The following is an 18,410-nucleotide window of genomic DNA, read 5'->3' as shown; positions in this document are numbered from 1 at the left end:
GAATGCTTTGGGTGGGAAGGAGCCCATGACCATGTCTGCGGAGCTGGAGAGAGTCCAACGGACAGTGCCATGGAACCAGGACTTCTGGGGTGGTCCTTGGGAGAGAAGCGCACCCACTTCTGACTTGCATAATGGTGGGGGGGTGTGTACAGTCATGACGTTTACCAAGATGGGCAGACAATATATGTGTGGCCTGCCTTCTGGGGGATACCCAGAAGTTCACAAGAGCCATGGCGTTCACTGGGATGAGACTAGAGGGGGCTATAAGGTCTGTGTCCCCCAGATTCATATGAGGAAGCCCTAACTGTCCCCATGTGATGGGGCCTTGGAGAGGTGATGAGGCCACGAGGGTGGGGCCCTCACGAGGGGACCATGCCCTTGAAGGGGGAAGAGCTGGATGAAAAGCGTCTGTGTCTGCCAATGAGGACACAGCAAGAGGCAGGCATCTGCAAGACAGCAACAGGCTGTCACTAGAACCCAATCCCCCTGCACCTGGTCTTGGGCTTCCAGATCCCACAACTATAAGAAATCAGTGTTTGTCATTTAAGACACCCACCCAGTTGATGGAATTTTGTTATTGGAATCTGAGCAGATCAGGAAACATTTAATCCCAGGACAGCAGGGGTGACCATGGTGGGGCAGACCAGCAGCACCCTCCCGCATGGGAGACCAACCTGCATTTTCTTCCCTTCCTGAGCCCTGTGCTCCAGCCATAACCAGCTCTGGAAGTTTCCAGAACCTGGGAGGCTAACTGCCACTCAGTGTGTCTGCTCCTGCTGTTCCCTCAGCCTGAATGCCCTTCCCTTCATCGGCCACTAGGAATGCTTCCTCACTGTCAAGACTTCGGTCGGAAAGCCTCCCCTGCCCTGTGGGGTGCTGCTGCTTTCCACAGAAACTCTCCTCATGCGCCATCAGCAGAAGGGGGCCTGTGTGCTGAGAAATGACACACGCGGCAAAGTGGCTTTCACTTTCACGAATTAGGGTACACCGTCCTTTATTTTTCCGGGATCCCCTGGGAGCTGACGGGACATTGCACTAATGAAAAAACGGGGGTTTCCATTTGCACGGGGCTCAGATTGCTAAAGGGAAGGAAGTGTATCAAGTGCCAGAAACTTGCCTCCCTGGCCGAGCCGGGCTGGTGGGAAGCCGGTGTGCAATGGGGTGTGTGGTGGGGCTGGAGGGATCAGAGTCACGCTGACTCACAGACGGGACGGCCAGGACACACAGAAAGACACAGCTCTGCAGGAGACAGGGGAGCAGACTTGGGTGACACCTTCCCAGTGTTTCGTAAATCTTTCCACCCACATTACAAGCATCCTGTGATAGGTGTTAGCACTTCCCGTGCCTCATCATAGATAGGGACGCCTTTGCGGGGGTAAAGGGGGTGGCTAGCCTTCTGCAGCGGGACCCTGTGCCAACCTCACAGGACAGAAGAGGGTGGCGTCTCCCTCTTCCTTCCCCAGTGGCCAGGTGCCTGTCTCGGGACCGCATAGGCACGCACGAGGCTTCAACCCTGGAGGACTATGTTTCACTGCAGGAAAGACGGGCACGGCAAGGGCTATGTTGGGTATTAGGCTGGGTGCATGGAAATCCTTTATTCTGGGGCTTTGGCCATCAGAAGAGGGCGTTTTCTCTCCAAGACGTGGAGAGTAACAGCGAGGCGGACAGTGGCGGCTACACGTACAGACAGCATCACACGGGCGAGGACGGCCCTTCAGGGCACCTGTGGGACAGGTGAAAAAGAAAGCAACAATAACAACAACAACGACCATGGAAAGAAAACTGGCAAGGAGCCCTAGGGGCTAGGAGCCCACGAAAAAGCAAAAACACACAGATCCGGACAGTGGAGAATAAGGCTGGAGGCATTCCCCTTCCGCAGGCCCGTACAAGGGAACTCTATATATGTCGTCTTATGTTTAAGTAGGCTATGCTCTTTAATAAAATAAAAACTTCTGTGTCACTTTAAAGATATCATTTAGGCATCCAGGGGATGATTCGGAAGAAAAATGCAGTGCATGGAGGGCCCTGGCCGAAGGTACCCTGTCAGGCTGACGTTTGTCCCTAAAAACAGATGCGTCACAAGCGGTTGCAAAAATCGTGCACCCCACGCTTGACTTCATGCAGCCCTGGGCGCTCTGCGGCCCCCTCCCTGGCCTGGTCTGTCTGTGCACAAGGCTGTGCCTCCCCCCGGGTTGGGGGGCTAAGCGAATGGGTGGGGGGCGAGCAGACCCTGGGAGCCAGACGCCCATCTGTCTGTGATTGTGTCAGCGACTGTCATCGACCAACCTCCTGAAATCCCAAGTCACAGGCACCTCTGTGCCCCCAGGGCCTCGTGCGGGGGGCTAGGGCACTGCACAGGGGTTTGGGAAGGCGGGCTACACCCCGTGTAAATGTCCCTTGATCTCCTGGGACCACTACTTTGCAGCGTCTCCTTGACGCCAAGCAACAGCGGGGAAGGAGCCGTGCAAAGCAAGGCATCTGGGCTCTGAACCAGGGGCAGGAGCATTGCTGGCGGAAACAGAGGTCGCACCGGCTCTGGGACCTCCTCCTGCCCGGCCTCCAGCCCAGCCCTCTCCAGGGGCCCACCGCCCGCCCCCCCCCCATGGACACAGAGAAGCCAGAGCCAGGTGCAATAGGAGGGGTTTTTGTGGTTCTCGCCAGGCGTCCCGTGCTCTGCCGCCAGGCGTGCACGTGGTCACACACACTGGTGGCACTCAAAACAGCAGGGCTTTCTTCTTGAGGTCATTCCTCTTCCAGAGGGCCAGGCGGTCAAACTCTTCCATGCTCATCCCAAACACTTCCTGGAAATCCTCGGGCGACAGGTGCCTCTGCAAACCACAGGAAAACCCAGAGGGGAGCAGTGATCAGCTCTGCAACGCGTGCTGCAAGACCAGCTCCGTGCTGCTGGGCTGTCCGCAGGCAGGATCGGCGTCCAGGCGGCCATGCCCCCCCCCCATGTGCCCTATGGGGCCATCTAGTTCCCTGTGTTCCCTCTGCATCCCTACTATTCCCACGCTGCAGCGCTGGTCACTGAGCCTAGAGAAAGAGACTTGCTTAGGGGCCCGACCGAACAGGACTCACACAGGGTCCTCCTGTGCACCCCCATTTGCAGAATTACCCCCAGTGGCCACAACACGAAATACCCAGCTGCCTAAGTGGGGTCCGTGCACACAGCGTGGAGCACATTCCATCCACGAGAAGCCGCGAAGGCCTGATGCACAGGGCAACGCGGTTAAGACATGCGACAGGAAGGCCGGGGAAGGAGGCTGAATGCAAAGGGCCCCAGAGTGTGTGGTTCTGTTTCTGCGAAGCTTCAGGAAGGGGCAATCCACAGGGACCAAGACGAAGTGGCTGCCAGGGGCTGGGGACGGACGGGAGTGGGGAGAGACTGCTCGACGGGCAGCATTTCCTTTCAGGGGGATGAAAACATTCCAGAACTTGATTGAGGAGGTGGCTGCACACGGGGTGAATGTGACAGGAATTTTACAATGAAAGCGAACAATTCTTGTCACTCCCACCCATGCGGTTTCCTTGACTTTAAAACAAAACTACTCATCCTAAGGGTTGTGATGGTCCAGAGAGAAACAGAGGTGAAGACATTTGGTGAACTAGGAAAAGCACAGACACCCATGCTGACTGTTCGTGGCTTCACAAAAGTCCCTATATCCGTGCGGTAGGCAGCGGGTTTTAGAGCCGGATGTCGGCGTGATCCGGAGGAGGGAACCCAGGACTGCACTCAGTCTCCTGTGAGTCACCGAAGGGCCTCCTCGTTGAATCGGGGCCCCGAATACTCAGTGCATTCATGTGCACGCACACACGGACACACAGACACACACACAGACACACAGACACACACACACACACACATACACAGAGACACTCAGCACACACACTGACACAGAGACTCACAGATACACACAGAGACACAGACAAACGGACACAGAGATATGTGGACACAGAGATACGTGGACACACAGACACACACACACAGACACATGGACACATGAACACACAGGTACGTGGACACACATACAGACACAGAGAGACCCCCAAGCACACACACAGACACACATAGACACAGAGATGCATAGATACACACACACAGACACAGAACACACATACACACAGAGATACATAGACACACACAGAAACACACGCACACACACACACACACAAACACCCCAATCCAGCGAGACTCTGCCGGAAAGGGGCTGGCTGCCCACTGCTCTCTTGAGCTTGAACACAGGGAGAGATCCTGGTGTGCCGCAGAAATGAACTGTCCACATGGCACGGACACCAGCATGCCATGGGGCTCACAGCCAGTCCATGGAGACACGGAATTGTCATCAGACAACAGCACCCCACTTCTAGGTACCAAATCACAACCTTCCCCATCACCGTGGGGCAACCGCAATGTGAAGAGGACAGGACAAGAGCCAAACTATGTCCCCTGCTCTCAGCACCGACCAGTGGCCTGGCTGGGACAGGATCCCAGGCCCCTGGGGGAGCAGACAGCCGTGCAGGGGATCCAGGGATTGTCCAGAGCCCGAAGCTGGCGTCGGGGGAGGGCGTCTCACTTTCTCCATGCTGTCCTCAGTGGATGACCCAAGAGATGCCCCCAGGTGGCCCTGCTGAGTAGGCGGGGACCTCCAGGCTGAGCCATTTGAGGAGGTCGTCAGGTTGGGGATACACAGGAGGGGGATGAGCGGGAGGCATGGCACCCCAGCAGTGGGAGGACAGTGCCGAGGGGGGACTGTGTGCTCAAGCCTAGGGGCCCACCCCACCCAGGACAAGGGGGACTGTGGCAGCTGGGAGACGTCCTGGGGGAGCCGGGGGAGGCAGAGAGCCCTGTCCCTGCAGGTCCCACGCAGCTCACCTGCACCCTTGGCACGAAGCTGGCCTGGGAAGTGCATCGGAAAGAGCCCAGGTCCAGTGGCCACGGAAAGGCACACCCTCAGGACCTGTACTCTGGGGACATGTGATGGAGCAGTGGCAGGAGAGAGTCGGGCAGACCGGAGGGCCAGAGGAGCTGGTATGGTGCATGCCCAGTGCCTGAACACAAGCGGGCTGCTGGGGGCGGCTGGTCTGTCCTCGGGCAGGAGGCCCGACCCAGCCCTGAAAATATTCAAGGCTGGCTCCCGCCTTTTGGGCTCCCTGTGGGGGCCCGGGGTGCGATGTGTACTTAATCTTGATGATGCAGTCCCACATTCCTGCTGCCCCCAGGAGCCCACGGCGAGCAGGGAAGACAGGGTGGGCTTAGGAGAAAGAGGGGAGCTCGCCCTGATGCGTCTCCCCTGCCACCTAGGTGAGAAGCAGCTGAGGCATTCGAGATAAACTTGCTCAGGGTCATGGGGCTTGAAACTGGGGTTGGTGTGAGAAGGAGGCCTGGGGGCTCTGGGACTTTGTGGTGAGGGTACAATCAGGAGAGGCTTCCTGGAGGAGCCGCCATCCACGGCCAGGTCTGAGCAGTGAGCCGGAGGGGCTGACATTCGAAAGGTGGAAGAGCACATGAAGACCCAGATGTGCTTCTTCCCATTTTCTAGAATCGTAACCCAAGTCAGGTCACAAGGCGCAGCTGGACCAGGATGGAGCCAGGACCGGAGTCCCAGGGGGCCTGTCTCCTGGGCGGGAGGTCCCTGCATGACACTTGCCCGGAGGGGTCGTATGTCAGCAGACCCCCAGAAAAGCACGTAGGGCCCCTGCCACCTTGCAGAAGTGGTCTCCTGAGTCTACTCAGGAGCGTAGTATCTTCCTTCACCCCGTACCTCATGGCAGGTAGGACAGGTGGGGCACAGCTCACCCCAGGGGCTGAAGCCAGCTTTCTGGCCCCAGGCCAACTCCTCTGGCCCTAGCTCCCCAGGAGGAGGGGCAGCCCAACCCCCAGGCGCTTGCCAAAGTCAGGCATGGCCAAGCTCCTTTCTGAGCGAGTAGGGAGGAAGCCCAGGGTGGGACACCTTTGTAGAGGGGTGGCTTGGCTTCATTCTGACACAGCCTCATTCCTGGAGTGCACTGGGCTCCCCAAGAAGTGCCCCTGGGGAGACCATTTCTGCAACGTGGCATACTCACATATGTGCTCACTGCTCAGACCTGGCCATGGACCGCGGCTCCTCCAGGAAGCCTCTCCTGATTGTACCCTCGCCACAAGCTCCCCACACCTCGTTCTCACACTAGCCCCAGTTTCAAGCTGCCACTGCGATGTCACTGAGGGCAGAGTTAGGGAGTTGGGTCCCAGTGAGGGCTGTGGGATGATCCAGGAGGGCCCTGTTAATGGGATACCTGTGACCCAGAAGCCTCATTGCCTTATAAAGCATTAATGATCTTTCTGCCAGTCTCTTGGGACTAGAAGGGGGTTTTCTGAGGGAAACGAACCTCTGACTTCACTCTGATCTGGTGCCCTTGGTGGAGGCTCCCCGAACATGTGAGTCATAAGGACCAACCACCTGCCCGCTGCAGGAGCTCATCCGAGGAGACCTCCGACGCGCATACATCTTCCCACAGAGAGAAAAGCCATGAGTGGTCGGTGTGCGAGGCACAGGCCACTCCCATAGTTACCTCCTTTCTGCAAGGCTGCAGACCTAGCTGTAGGCAGGAGATGCTTCGGTGTCACAGAGCCTGCAAAGGGCACGTTGGAACTCCGCCTGGGGGCCCAGAGCACTGTGCTCCCAGACCACTGTGCGGCTCAGCCCGGCAGTTGCCCAGAGCTTCCTATGGAATGAGGGCCCAACTCAGGCCTGCCTGAGCTATCCTGAAGCCTGGCCATCTAAGCTATCCCTTTGGTGGCAGAAATCCCCAGCTTTTTCTGGGTAACATGGGTGAAGCAGCCCATCCCGGTAGAAACACATCTCTCATACAGTCTTGGTGTCCAGTGTCAGGGAGCTCCGTGGACACCATGAGGCCCACGCCAGGACCCCGGTGTAGGAGGCAAACTGCACAATTCTCCTGCACTGACAGAGGACGGTGAGTCAGGCTGAGCTGAAAGCCTTCACTGCACCTGCTGCCATGCTCACATCCTGAGATTCTCCTCCTTTTATTGCCCCAGGAAACCCTGGCTCAGAGAGGGCATGGGCCTTGCCCAAGGTCACACAGCCAGGAAGCTGTAGGTCTGGACCAGGGAGCTTAGAGGGGGCCCAGTGGCCAGAGCCCCCCCCTCGGGGCCATGCCCCCTCTGCCCCACGCTGTGACCAGTCTGCCCTCCTGTGGCCTTCACCCTGCCGGGCACTTCCAGCAGCCCCTCACTTCTCTAAGCTCAGTGGTTCTCCTGGGAGGGGCCCGGCTGACCCTCAGCCGTTCCTTCTGCCCATCCCATGAGGCAAGGCCAGCCCATGCACCCATGTCGGCAGCCCGGGGCTGGGGTAGGGGGCTCAGGCCGCAGGTTCGCTCAGCCTGCCTCTCCTGGGCCAGCGAGGGGCCGCTTTTCACAGGAGGACCGAGCTCATCCCCGTCATCACAACAATGGCCCCCGCTATCTATGAAGCTTGGCCTGTCTGGGGAGTGCTGCGAATGCTCCACTTACTGTCCCGTGAGCCCTCCCAGAGCCCATGCGGCAGGGAGGGGACGCAGGCCACGCCAGGTGGAGTGACATGCTGTCCAGTGGTTCGAGGCCCTGCACCACGAGGCCCTGCACACCAGGTGTCCTTGCCCACCTCTCCCACCGCCACTCTGCTCCAAGGGGGCTCTAGACCATGTCAGGATCTTTGCCACCCCAAGGCCTGCAGTGCTTTCTCTCCCTTAGCACAACGGCTCCTTCTTATCCTACATGACCCAGCTCAAATGTCGCTTCTCCAGGGAGCCTTCCCGTGTTGCCCTAGCCAATCAGGCCCCTGCTGACCTGGTTACTGATGACCTCATCCGGCTCCCAGCTCCACAAGGGTGGGCATGGGCCTGCTCCTTCAGCCCAGTCTCCCTCCCTCCCTCCTCCAGGGACGATCTGGGTTGGTCACGTGTATCCCTGAATCCAAATGTCTGTTCCCCCTATCCCTGTCCTACTGTCTCCCAACCTCCTCCCCTCTCCACAGGGTCTGTGTACCCCACTCTCCCCTGTGGTTCCCTCTTCGCTCACCATCCTCCACCCTTGCAAGCTCTGCCCCTCGGCCTGGCCTGGGAGCACTGCTCAGCCTCGGACCTGGGAGCCCCCAAGATGCCAGATTCTGGTGCAGCCCACGCCCATGCGCTGGGCACTCTCTCGCTCTCAGCGGCTGCCATCAGTCTATCAGGTTCTCACTAGACCGGTTGGATGAGTTTAAACAAAGGACACATTCTTAACTGCAGGGTCCTTCCTTTCCAGTCGCATTCTGACTTGGGTTCTTACTGCTGGGGCAAACTCAGGAGTGCATTCAGCCTCAAGGTCTGGTGGGGGCAGTCCGGAAGTCACAGACTCCCTGCTGACTTGAGCACTTGCAAACCCTGGAGAGAAGATGGCGAGTCTGGAGGGTCCTCCAGGGACTCCCTGGGCCAGCCCCCAGGCCCCGGCTGGACTAGAAGCCCCTTTTGTTCCCATTCTCTCGGTGGCTTCCCTGGATAACTACCCTTTCTGTCCCAGCCTCGCCAGGCATGGTGCCTGGCTCTTTGGCCAAACCCTAATCTTGGGGCTGCAAGGAAGACATTCTGTAGATGTGGTTCATGTTAGTAAAGTTTAGCCTTAGTAACAGGGACAGGGCGGGGGGCTCATCCCATCTGCTGGAGGCCTTGAGAGCAAAACCTGCCTGCTTCCCGGGAAAGAAATTCTGCTTCGAAGTGTCAGCTCGGGCCTGGGTCTCCAGCACATCAGCCTGCCCTACAGATTTCAGACCTGCCTGCCCCCATGACTACTCAAGCCAGTTTCTGAAAATAAACGGCCATGCTCGTGTCTGCGTGCTCCCCTCTTTATCTCCCACTGGCTCTGTCTCTCTGGAGGACTTGGCTGATACAGCGTTCTACCTACACAGCAGAATGTCCCTCAGTGAGGACTGAGGAGCAGGGCACACCCGCCAGGACATCCTGATGCTCAGTGTGCCCTTTCTTCCCCGGGATGCCATCCTCGTGCAACAAGACACTGGTGTATGAACAGAACAGTGATGTCTTCTGGCAAATGCTGGGCAGAGATGTGCAGGGAGTGGCCCCAGGATATCTGATTCTGCCCAGGGACAGTCAAGGCTCCTGGAAGCTCTTAGAAGCAAATCCTCAGAGGGTAACTTCCAAATGCAGGAAGGATGTGAGAGCCTCCAATGCATGAGGTCTTCAGGTCAGCCCTTGGGACAGGAGCCAGGGTCCAGAACCTCTAGGACAGAGAGCCCTGGATCTCAGGAATGGCACTCAGCCGGGCCCCTGATGGGTCTCCTGGGAAGCCTGCCTATCGGGGTTACATGGTTCCTCTGACCACACGTCCCTGGAACCATACTTCCTGAGCTGCGGAGGACAGCCATTCTTCCCCCAAATGGCACCAATATCTCAGAATACCTACGGGCTCTGTGCTACGGGCTCCTATTAGGCCCCTTTCATTTTGCAAGGCTAAGCATCCTGAATTCCCCCAGCCAAGCCCCATCGTGTCTGTGATTGTTAGGGTCCCGGCACATCCCACTCCATCCAGGGACCACCAGCACAGCCACCACCCCATGCCAACACCCTGGAGTGACTCTAAATGTGTCCCTGCCCCTCGCCACACTGCACGCTCCATGACTCAGTCCTGCCACCTTGACGTCCCAAATAGTGCCCAAATCCACCCACTGTGCGCCTCGGCACTGCCACCACACTGTCCAAGATGCCCGCATCTCTTGCCTGGATGACTCCATTGCTTCCCAGTGTCCCTGCACCTACAGGGCCAGTCTGGGCTTCACGGTGCAGCCTGGCTGCTGTTTTGAATTACAAATCTGATCAGGAAGTCCCTCAAATTAAAAGCCATTGTCCTTAAGACTAAAATCCAAACTGCTTAACGTGGCCCGAGCCTGGCAAGATCTGGGCCCATTCTTACCTTCACCCTGCTCAAGTACAGACACCTTAGCCTCCTAAAGTTCTTCCTCAAAGAGCTCCTGTGGCTTCCTGCCCCAGGGTCTTTGCACATACTGGCTGCTCTTCCTGGAATTTTCTTTCTGTGGGCCTCCCTCACCTTAAACACATGCATATATGGACACACACACACACACACACCCCAACACATTTCCTTTTACCCAGTTACTTCCTTTTTCCCAGTTAACTTTTACCCACTGTTGATGGCCCATGTTCCTCCCCTTTAGAACCCTTATCACATACTCATTTGGGTTATCAGTTGGTTGATTCTGCCTCCTGCATCAGACTGAGTCTGGGAAGGCAGAGCTCAGGCCTGTGTCTGCTCATCACACATCCCAGGACCCAGCTCAGGGCCTGAAACATAGTCATCAAATGAAGGAGAGAGTCAGCTAAGCATTCTGGGAGCAAGAGTCAAGAACGTGACTGAGCCTGCTTCTCCCTCTCCCTCTGCTGCTTCCCTTGCTTGTGCTCACGCTGCTCCCCCCAATAAATGAATAAATAAAATCTTTTTTAAAAAGCTGATATCAGGGGGCACCTGGGTGGCTCAGTGGGCTAAGGCCTCTGCCTTTGGCTCAGGTCATAGTCCCAGGGTCCTGGGATGGAGCCCTGCATCGGGCTCTCTGCTCCGTGGAGAGCCTGCTTCCTCCTTTCTCTCTCGGTCTGCCTCTCTGCCTACTTGTGATCTCTCTCTGTCAAATGAATAAATAAAATCTTAAAAGAAAAAAGCTGATATCAAATTCCATAAACAGTATGAAGCTACTCATCAAAAATGGAATTCAGCAATTTTGGGTATTTGTGCCAAAAGAGATCAGAATCATGTCCACCAGCGTGGGGCCAACAGGAGTTATAACTTGGTGGGGGAATTCCGTGTGATGTTTGCCTTCTTCTTTGCATTTTTCTGGAGTTCTACAAGAGTTATAAAATGTTTTTATATTAAAAATAAAGCTCTCTCCCCTGAAATAAAAACATCAGGGGCCCTCCTGTCCTGCTGGGATACAGCCCCTCCTAGACCATTCCTGGCTCACCTCCCAGCTCCAGCCCAGAAGAATGTGGGACGTTCCCCACCGCTGGAAACATTTCCAGCTTGCCTTCCGGCTTGGCGGGGATGACAGGAGAGTGAATACAGAGACGCACCCTTGGGTGTGTTCTTGGAGAATGCATGATTAAACCCATGACCCTGTCCTCCGAGTTTGCTCAAAGGAAGTATTTAGAGGCACTAACCACTATTTTGCACCTTTTATCTGATATTTAGCAAAAAGAAAAGGGGGTGTCATTTAAAGGGCAACCTAGTCCCTAGAGGGAAACGGCTAGTCCTAACGAGCTCCTGGCCTCAGGCCCCAGGAACCCCGGGCATCTTGTTCTAGGCTCAGCTCTCTCCATGAGGCAACCAGCCCACAGGGCTTGGCCCTTCAAGGAACAAAAACACACAGCAAACAGGCACCCTCCAGGCTGGGGACATGACCACACGACTAACAAGGACTCCACTGAGCAGGAGGCAAAGAGCATGTCCGCTGCGGAGCAAGTGGGGACTCTCATATCTGAACCCCATACTGAGGCCTCCCAGAACCCCATCTCCCCCACAGCAGGCACCCCGAAGATTCCCCTAAGGAATCTGATCCCAAGGCAGGACCGAGCCAGCCCTGGGGGGACCGCTCAACCCTATGAGCTGGTTAGGCCCTTTTTGCTTGAGTCACTTTGGGTCACTTGTAACAGGAAAGTTCCACATGGATGTATCTCTGCCCAAGGCTACAGCCACATCAGCATCCCCAGACCCTCTCCCACCACCGTTACTCCCACTGAGGGCTGCTGTTCCCGGCTGTGAGTGACGACCCCAGAGACCCCCTCTGTAGAAGCTGTATGTTCATCTGGAGGCGCACACATCAAGGTCAGATAGTGTGGGGAAATCGGTGGCTGACCAGCATCACTGTGAGGCTTCCTTCCTGCCTGGGGACAACCTGCAGGTGCCCCACCCCCACACCCACTCCTTGAAGCCTTTACTTGTGGGTCCCTTGGCCTGGAAAGCCCCTTCCCTGCTCTCCCTTCTTTGCTGGTGAGAGTCCTATCCCTCCTTCAAAGGCCAGCCCTGTATTTCTTCCTGAGCAGCGGACGTGCCTCCCTCCCTCTACCCCAGTGCTCCCTGCCGGGGCTGCCAGCCATCCCCTCTTAGGTGGCAGTCCCATACAGATGCGCCTGGCCTCCCGACTTTTCCTGGCAGCCCTTCCCGCTCTGGCTGGGCGCCCCTCCTACGATTCCCTCCCAGAAGGGCGGTCTGGCGACTCCCGCCCTGGCTGGACACACACTTGGCCTCAGATGTTCCCTGAGCCTCCCGGGGGGCCCAGCCCTGGGGCACAGATGGGGGCAGGGCCAGCCCTGGGTCCCCAGGAGACTCCAGACCCCACACTGCCCAGCAAAATGGTGGCTGACAGGGCTCGGGAGGGGAGATCCCGTGCAGGGACAGTGATTATCCGACAGGACGACAATGGGGGTACTGAGTCCTGCAGGTCGGCCCACGGGACCATGGCTCATTGCAAGTCCTTTCAGTCAACAAATATCATCCCAATATTTCCTCTGAGCTGACACCCTCTGGGCCTTCAAAGCCTCTACTTAAAGATGAGCTTATTATTCTCACTTGGTATGAACGTGGCCAAACGAGAGGCCAAAGATCGTGACCATCTTCTCAGTGTCAGTTCCCAGGGGAAAAACCAGCACCACCAACTCGGCATTGTCACGAAGCCTTTCTTGGCCAGAAGCACGCAGTTAGAGCCCTTGGAAAGCCGTCTGTGTTGGGGCATACTCCTTAGTTCTCAGGCCCTTGAAACAGCTTGGGGCGTTGGCTCCGAGCCCACTGTGGGCCTCATGCTGCCCCCACCGTGGGAGCACTGGGGGTGCTCAGCGCTGATGCTGGGGACAGATGCGTGCAGAGGACCCCCCCCCAGGCCTGAATGTGTGCCCCCCACCCCTGGAGATGCCCTCCTACCTCCAGCCGGGTCCGGTCCACGTCCTTGGGCAGTTTGACACGAATTCGGTTGGTGACAATGAGGGCATCATAAGGATAGATCTGTGGGGAGAGGAAGCTGCAGGTTCACCCCAGGAAGCAGGCGTGGGCCGGGACCAAAAGGCGGAGCCAAAGGCCAACAGAGAAAGTACATACTTGGGCCGGCATCGGACACACACATTTCATAGGAAACCACAACAAAAGGAACTTTTAACCTGGGCAGCTGTGTGGAGGCGGGAAGAGGTCGGCGTGGCAGCGGGCGGCCCCTCTTACCTTGTATTCTGTAAGAGACAGAGCAGAAGCCACGCGTGGCTGTTTAGAAAGTGCGGGAACGCGGTCCAGCGGCAGAAGCAGTCCCGTCCTGGGGACACCACCCTCCTCCACCCCCTGCACTGGGTCGCTAGTCCTCGGGGGGCAGATTCTGTGGAAGGAACTGGGGAGCAGGAGGCATGGTCAGGAGGCTGGAGGCCAGACTGGGAGCCGGGTGCAGCACCATGTTCCTCGGGCACGATACTGTCTTCCTGGATTCCGGGCCGCCCTGAGAACGCGGCCTGCCTCGGTTTACCCACCTGAGGAGCCGACCTTGCAGGGTGGTTTGGGGGGCATTGCGGCATTGCAGAAATGGACAGTCGCGCAGGGTCTGACCCCTTGGCCTGTTACTCTCTTACCTTCTTGACCCTGTAGCTCCTCCTTTATATTCCTGAGTCCCCCACGCTTGCTTTTTAAAAGGTTTTTCTGCCAGACTAAAATTGCCATGTCAGAAAACAGACTTGTATGGATCAGAGGGCCTCTGATCCATACAAGGCACGTAGAACCCATGTAGAAAGCAGACCCCTAGGACTTGGTCCACAAGCTGGTCTTGGGAGGGGGACCCTGACAAGGGGCCTTGGCGACATGGGCCGGTCCCCAAATTTCCCAGCGGGCCCCACACAACACCCAGACGTGCCAGCTCTGAGCCACATGCAGGGGGCTGGCTGCGAGCCCCCGGCGTGAGCCAGCAGCCCACGAGTGCACGCTCCCGCCATGCGGGGGTGACAGGGGCGAGTGAGCACCCCACCCAGGAGGGGCTCAGAACCAGCAAAGCCCAGTCAGGCTCATGCCAGGCAGCCGGGGTCACACCAGGAGCACCAGCTTCTGGCAAGGAACCTTCCTGCTTCGAAGCCCGGGAGCCCCACACAGCCGGGAGCAGTGGGAGGCAGTCTGGGACCTGAATTCATTTGACTCAGACCCCAGAGGCATTCTGTTGTGATGCTTCCCCCCACTTTTGCCACAGAATGTAATGGTGGGTGATGGGGTTGGCCTCAGTCCTGGTACAGGACGGCGATTCTGACACACAGCTCTCTCCCCGGGTGACCGGAGTGACCAACGGATCGGGACAGGGTCAGCTGTCCTCAAGGATGAGGAGGAGGGAAGGGAGCACATCATGTAACATAAAAATGGAAGTAACCAGGTCCCCAAGGGGTAACGAGTACCCCCATTTCCCCCCACTGCGCGACGTTCAGAGCCTTTGCCATGTGGTCCCAGAGGGGCCCATCTCAGAATTGTGGGAATGTGTAAGAGACCCCTGCCCAGCCAGAGACCCATGGGGGTCCCCGCATCTTGTACCTCGCGTGCCCCAGCTGGCATCCAGGTCTGCTCCACCAGGGGCCAGATTGGCATTCTGGAAGAGAAAGAGAGAAGGCGGCAGGAGGCAGGTTGCTGGGGCGGGGGGTTGTGCCTTGGTGCTGCCCGGCCTGGGTGGGAGGACGGTGGGCTCCCCAGAGTCCCTGGTGCCCCGGCTCTGGATGGGCCATGCTGAGACACCCTTGGCGGGTTTGCTCACACGCCTCCCCCTTGCCTTCCAGACCAGCACAGACCCTGCCTGGCCCAGCTCTTCTGCCCGCCTTCCAAGCCTCCTCCCTGCGCCCCACGGCCCCCTAGGGGTGCAGCCTAGCCTGCTGTGGAGGCCAGCCCACGGGGGCCTCTGCTCCCCTCCAGACCCCGTGGTCCCCAGGCATCCAGGAGGGCCGGTCCGTACAGCTCCCAGACAGTGCTCTGTGCTCCCTAGCGGCCGTGACAGAGGATGGCTCTCGGGTGGGGACATGCCGAAGGAACACAGGCCACCGTCTCAGGTGTCTGCCTCCCTCGTTCACGGCAGTCGTCAGCAGACTGCCATTTCCATGCAACTCCACCACCCAGGTCGGAAAGTCTCTTAACTCCCGCTAGCCTGGGAAAAATCACCCCACCCACCACTAAGCGGGGGGGGGGGGGGTCTGGGTCCCCAAAGCAGATGCTGAGCCCCTGTATCTCTACCCCCAACTCCTGTGTCTGGCACGATACCACGAGTCCAGCTCTGTTACGGCCCCCGGTCCACAGAGCCGCTGGAAGAACATGGCTCCTACAGGCCGAGCACCTGCTCTGGGGTCTGACATGGGCCCTGGGATTCCGTGCGGGGTGGGGGTGGGGGCTGGGGCTTCAAGGGAGCCCTGCAGTCCCAGGGCTGGGTCACGTCTCACCCTGTACAGGGCGACTGGAAAAACACGGTCAGCACTAGTTCCGGAAGCACAAGAGTGACCTGCAAGGAGCAGGTGTCATCCCAGAGAATGTGCGGGCAGCGGACAAGTGCCAAGTCCTTCATCCCAAACAGAGGAGACAAGGAGGGTGAGTCGGGCAAGCACATAAGTGGAGGGTTGGAGCCGGTCTCTATGTAAATATTTGGTGTTTTGTTTACCATGAATTTTCTTGCATTGACTTGGATTTTAGAAAACACTGCCTTAGAACAAGATTTACATTGATTAGGGAGCCTTTTGGCAAGTGCCCCGCTCGCCTCACCCAGGGTCAGCCCTGGGCCAGGCGCCCTCACCCCCATCCACTCTCCTGACCGTCACAGAATCACTCTCCTTAGCAGTTTGCAAGGACAGATTTTGAAACATTTTCTCATGACGCTGAGAAGCACCCCTATGCGCACCTGTCTGGTCCGGAAACCGGTTCCCGCCTAAGGCAAGGCCAACCTGCTCTCCAGGCGCCTTCTCTACCACCGGGCCCGTCAGTGATATGGAAGAGAGACGCCTCCCCCTAGTGCCCACTGCCCTGCATCACAGGCCACTGACTCTCGGGTCACCACCACCACCTCCGGCAGTTAGAGCGTCCACTGGTCTGCCAGGTTCTGAGGCCAGACAGAGACTCCCAGGAGAGAGGGAAAGGCATCTTCTGGGTGGGTGGGAGGGGGACCGAATCAGTCCAAAGCAGGGGAAAAGCAGTTTACCTTTGGTCCTCTAAGTGCCCAGGATCTCCAAGACCTCTCTGGTGCAAGGAAGCCTTGTGGTCATTCCTTAACAGATGGGGTAACCAGGGGAGGCCCACAAGGGCAGTGTCACCGGGCCCACCACTGGCTAATTCCCTTATGGTTCTCAAGAGAAGCACCAGAGAATTGAAAAGCAACAGATTAATTTGCCTCTCCCATTGGTTTGGAGTTTACTAGTCGCCCACAACCCCTACAGATATGGTCTACAAGTTTCGCTGTGAGCCTAGGAGGTGGGCTTCATCCTTGTGGTTTTATCGATGAGGCTCAGAGAGGTCAAGGAATGAGCCCAAGATCACACAGCAATACACAAAACTGTAAATGTTTAACCTATGTCTTTTGCTTCTCAAAGATGATACTGTTATTGTTAGTAGTAGGAATGAAATGAGCCCATTCAGGGCTCATTGTTACTGTCCTGCCAAGCTGGAATATGCCACTTAGTAGCCACCAGCGGGGAAGGAACAAGGGGTTGCAACTTGCTTTTGTAACAATTACTCTTGTAGTAACCAAGCTATAGAGCTTAGGATATTTCACGTGTTTTAACCGTTACTTGTCCTCACACTGATCTTAAGAGGTCAGGGTACCTTCTTTTAAAGCCAGGAAGTAGAGACTCAGGAAATACAAGTGACTTTCCCGAAGACATACACCAGGCTGGTGGCAGAGCTGGGATTTGAACTCGGGGCTCAGCGTGGCAAGTGTCCTTTCCAGTGTCACCATGGGAAAATAGCAGACTTCTTTAATTTATTCAGGTTTCCTTGTACACAGGCATTTTTGCAAATGCTTTACAGGCATATGAAAACCTGATTCAAAAGATAAAGATTTTTCCCATCTACCTAGTAGACGGCTTGCTGTTTGCACTATTCAGTCGCTCCAAACAACTTTCACTACTTTTTTTGTTGTTGTTCATTGGATCCACACGTCTGACTCCAAATGCCACATTGAAAGTGCCTCCCGTCTTGAATTTAATGAGGGTCCCAGCAAAGGCATGCTGCTGGGTGTGCTTAAATGTACGAAGGCTACGCCTGCTGAATGAAGTGTCATCATGAACTAGAGTCCCCTCTATTGCTATTAGAATCTGTCATCCAGCAGGAGAATTCAGTCTCTACGTATTCGCCATCAGGGTTTTTCTGTCAGTGGCCAGTGGTCGTTCTGTTAATAACAGACCAGGGGACACATGCTGAGAGCCACGATGCCTTACCCATGGGAGCACCTGTGACAGGTGACTACTGTACAATCTATTCCACAGAGAGGAGAGCTTCCGCCATGAGTGGGCTCTGTGGCAGGCTGGTTAGCGGGACAATTAAATGGGCTCTGGGACTCAGGGTGCTGGTCCCCAAATCTCTCTCAAAGCAACAACTTGAAACCTCTCCCCTCACCCTGCCTCCGCCATGAATGGATCTCCTTCCACTGGACAAGAACTACACACCGGTCATGTTTGCCTCTTTGCCCTGGTTACAAGGAAGCTCAAAGCTAAGCTCCAGAGGTTTGGCTCATACAATATTCTTTTGTTTCTGATAGGATTCTGATACATAATTTCTTTCAGAGCTTCCTTCTCTGCCCCTTTGTTGTTTGGGGTTGGTGGGTTTCTGGTCTCAGTGTGCCTCTGTTTTTCCTTCAGGCTGCCTAGAATTCTTTCCGGAAGTAGAGACACACACAAAATAAAACCAACCTAACAAGTAGCTTGTGAGGACTGTGGGCAATAGACAGTAGCGGATGACCACATCCAGGTGCTGAGAATGGCCGCACCGTGAAAGGCTAATCATTCAAAGGCTCAAGTATCTGGCCTTCCTACTGAGAAATAGGCATAAAATTACATAAAAGTCTTAGAACGTCTGAAAACAACAACAACAACAACAACAGGAAAAGAAGTTTTGCAGGGAAAAAGAACCCTAAAGCGAAGTCGCCAGTGCTTGTCCCCAATTTCCCATATCAGCAACATGAAGAGCTAAAGATCTTCCCAAGAAGACACACCCGCTTTGATCAACCACCCCCCAGCATCTGCAGGACACATGGGCTTCCCACCCTTGAGACCATAGAAGGAACATTCTCAGAGGATCAGCTCTAGACTCTATAAAGCTCTGTCTAGCCCCTGCTCTCCCTAGTTCTGAGAGAGGGAGTGAAGCCTGTGTCCATGCTGGAATATCTGATTGGCTG

At 56.4% G+C, this 18,410-nt stretch overlaps 1 protein-coding gene across 9 annotated transcripts in view; it reads right to left on the bottom strand.

Moving 5' to 3' along the window:
* Positions 1-962: 962 nt before the first annotated feature.
* Positions 963-18,410, bottom strand: part of ABLIM2 (actin binding LIM protein family member 2) — a 135,684-nt gene continuing 118,236 nt past the window's right edge. For 6 of the 9 annotated variants that reach the window (XM_045075259.1, XM_045075250.1, XM_045075255.1 and 3 more), the window contains 4 exons: positions 14,582-14,636; positions 13,250-13,257; positions 12,959-13,039; positions 963-2,828 (listed from right to left, as the gene is read on the bottom strand). In XM_045075259.1, coding sequence (XP_044931194.1) covers positions 2,715-2,828; positions 12,959-13,039; positions 13,250-13,257; positions 14,582-14,636 — 258 coding nt within the window. In that variant the 3' untranslated portion in view covers positions 963-2,714. The remainder of the gene's footprint in view (positions 2,829-12,958; positions 13,040-13,249; positions 13,258-14,581; positions 14,637-18,410) is intronic. The other 3 variants (XM_004772215.3, XM_004772213.3, XM_004772216.3) reach the window with 1 other exon arrangement.

Source organism: Mustela putorius, unplaced genomic scaffold (genome assembly GCF_011764305.1).
Source record: "Mustela putorius furo isolate JIRA1106 unplaced genomic scaffold, ASM1176430v1.1 tig00000083_pilon_pilon_pilon, whole genome shotgun sequence".
In the NCBI taxonomy this organism is placed as follows: domain Eukaryota; kingdom Metazoa; phylum Chordata; class Mammalia; order Carnivora; family Mustelidae; genus Mustela; species Mustela putorius.
The sequence above is the reverse complement of the archived record's forward strand: the minus strand, read 5'-3'. Positions and strand labels throughout refer to the sequence as shown.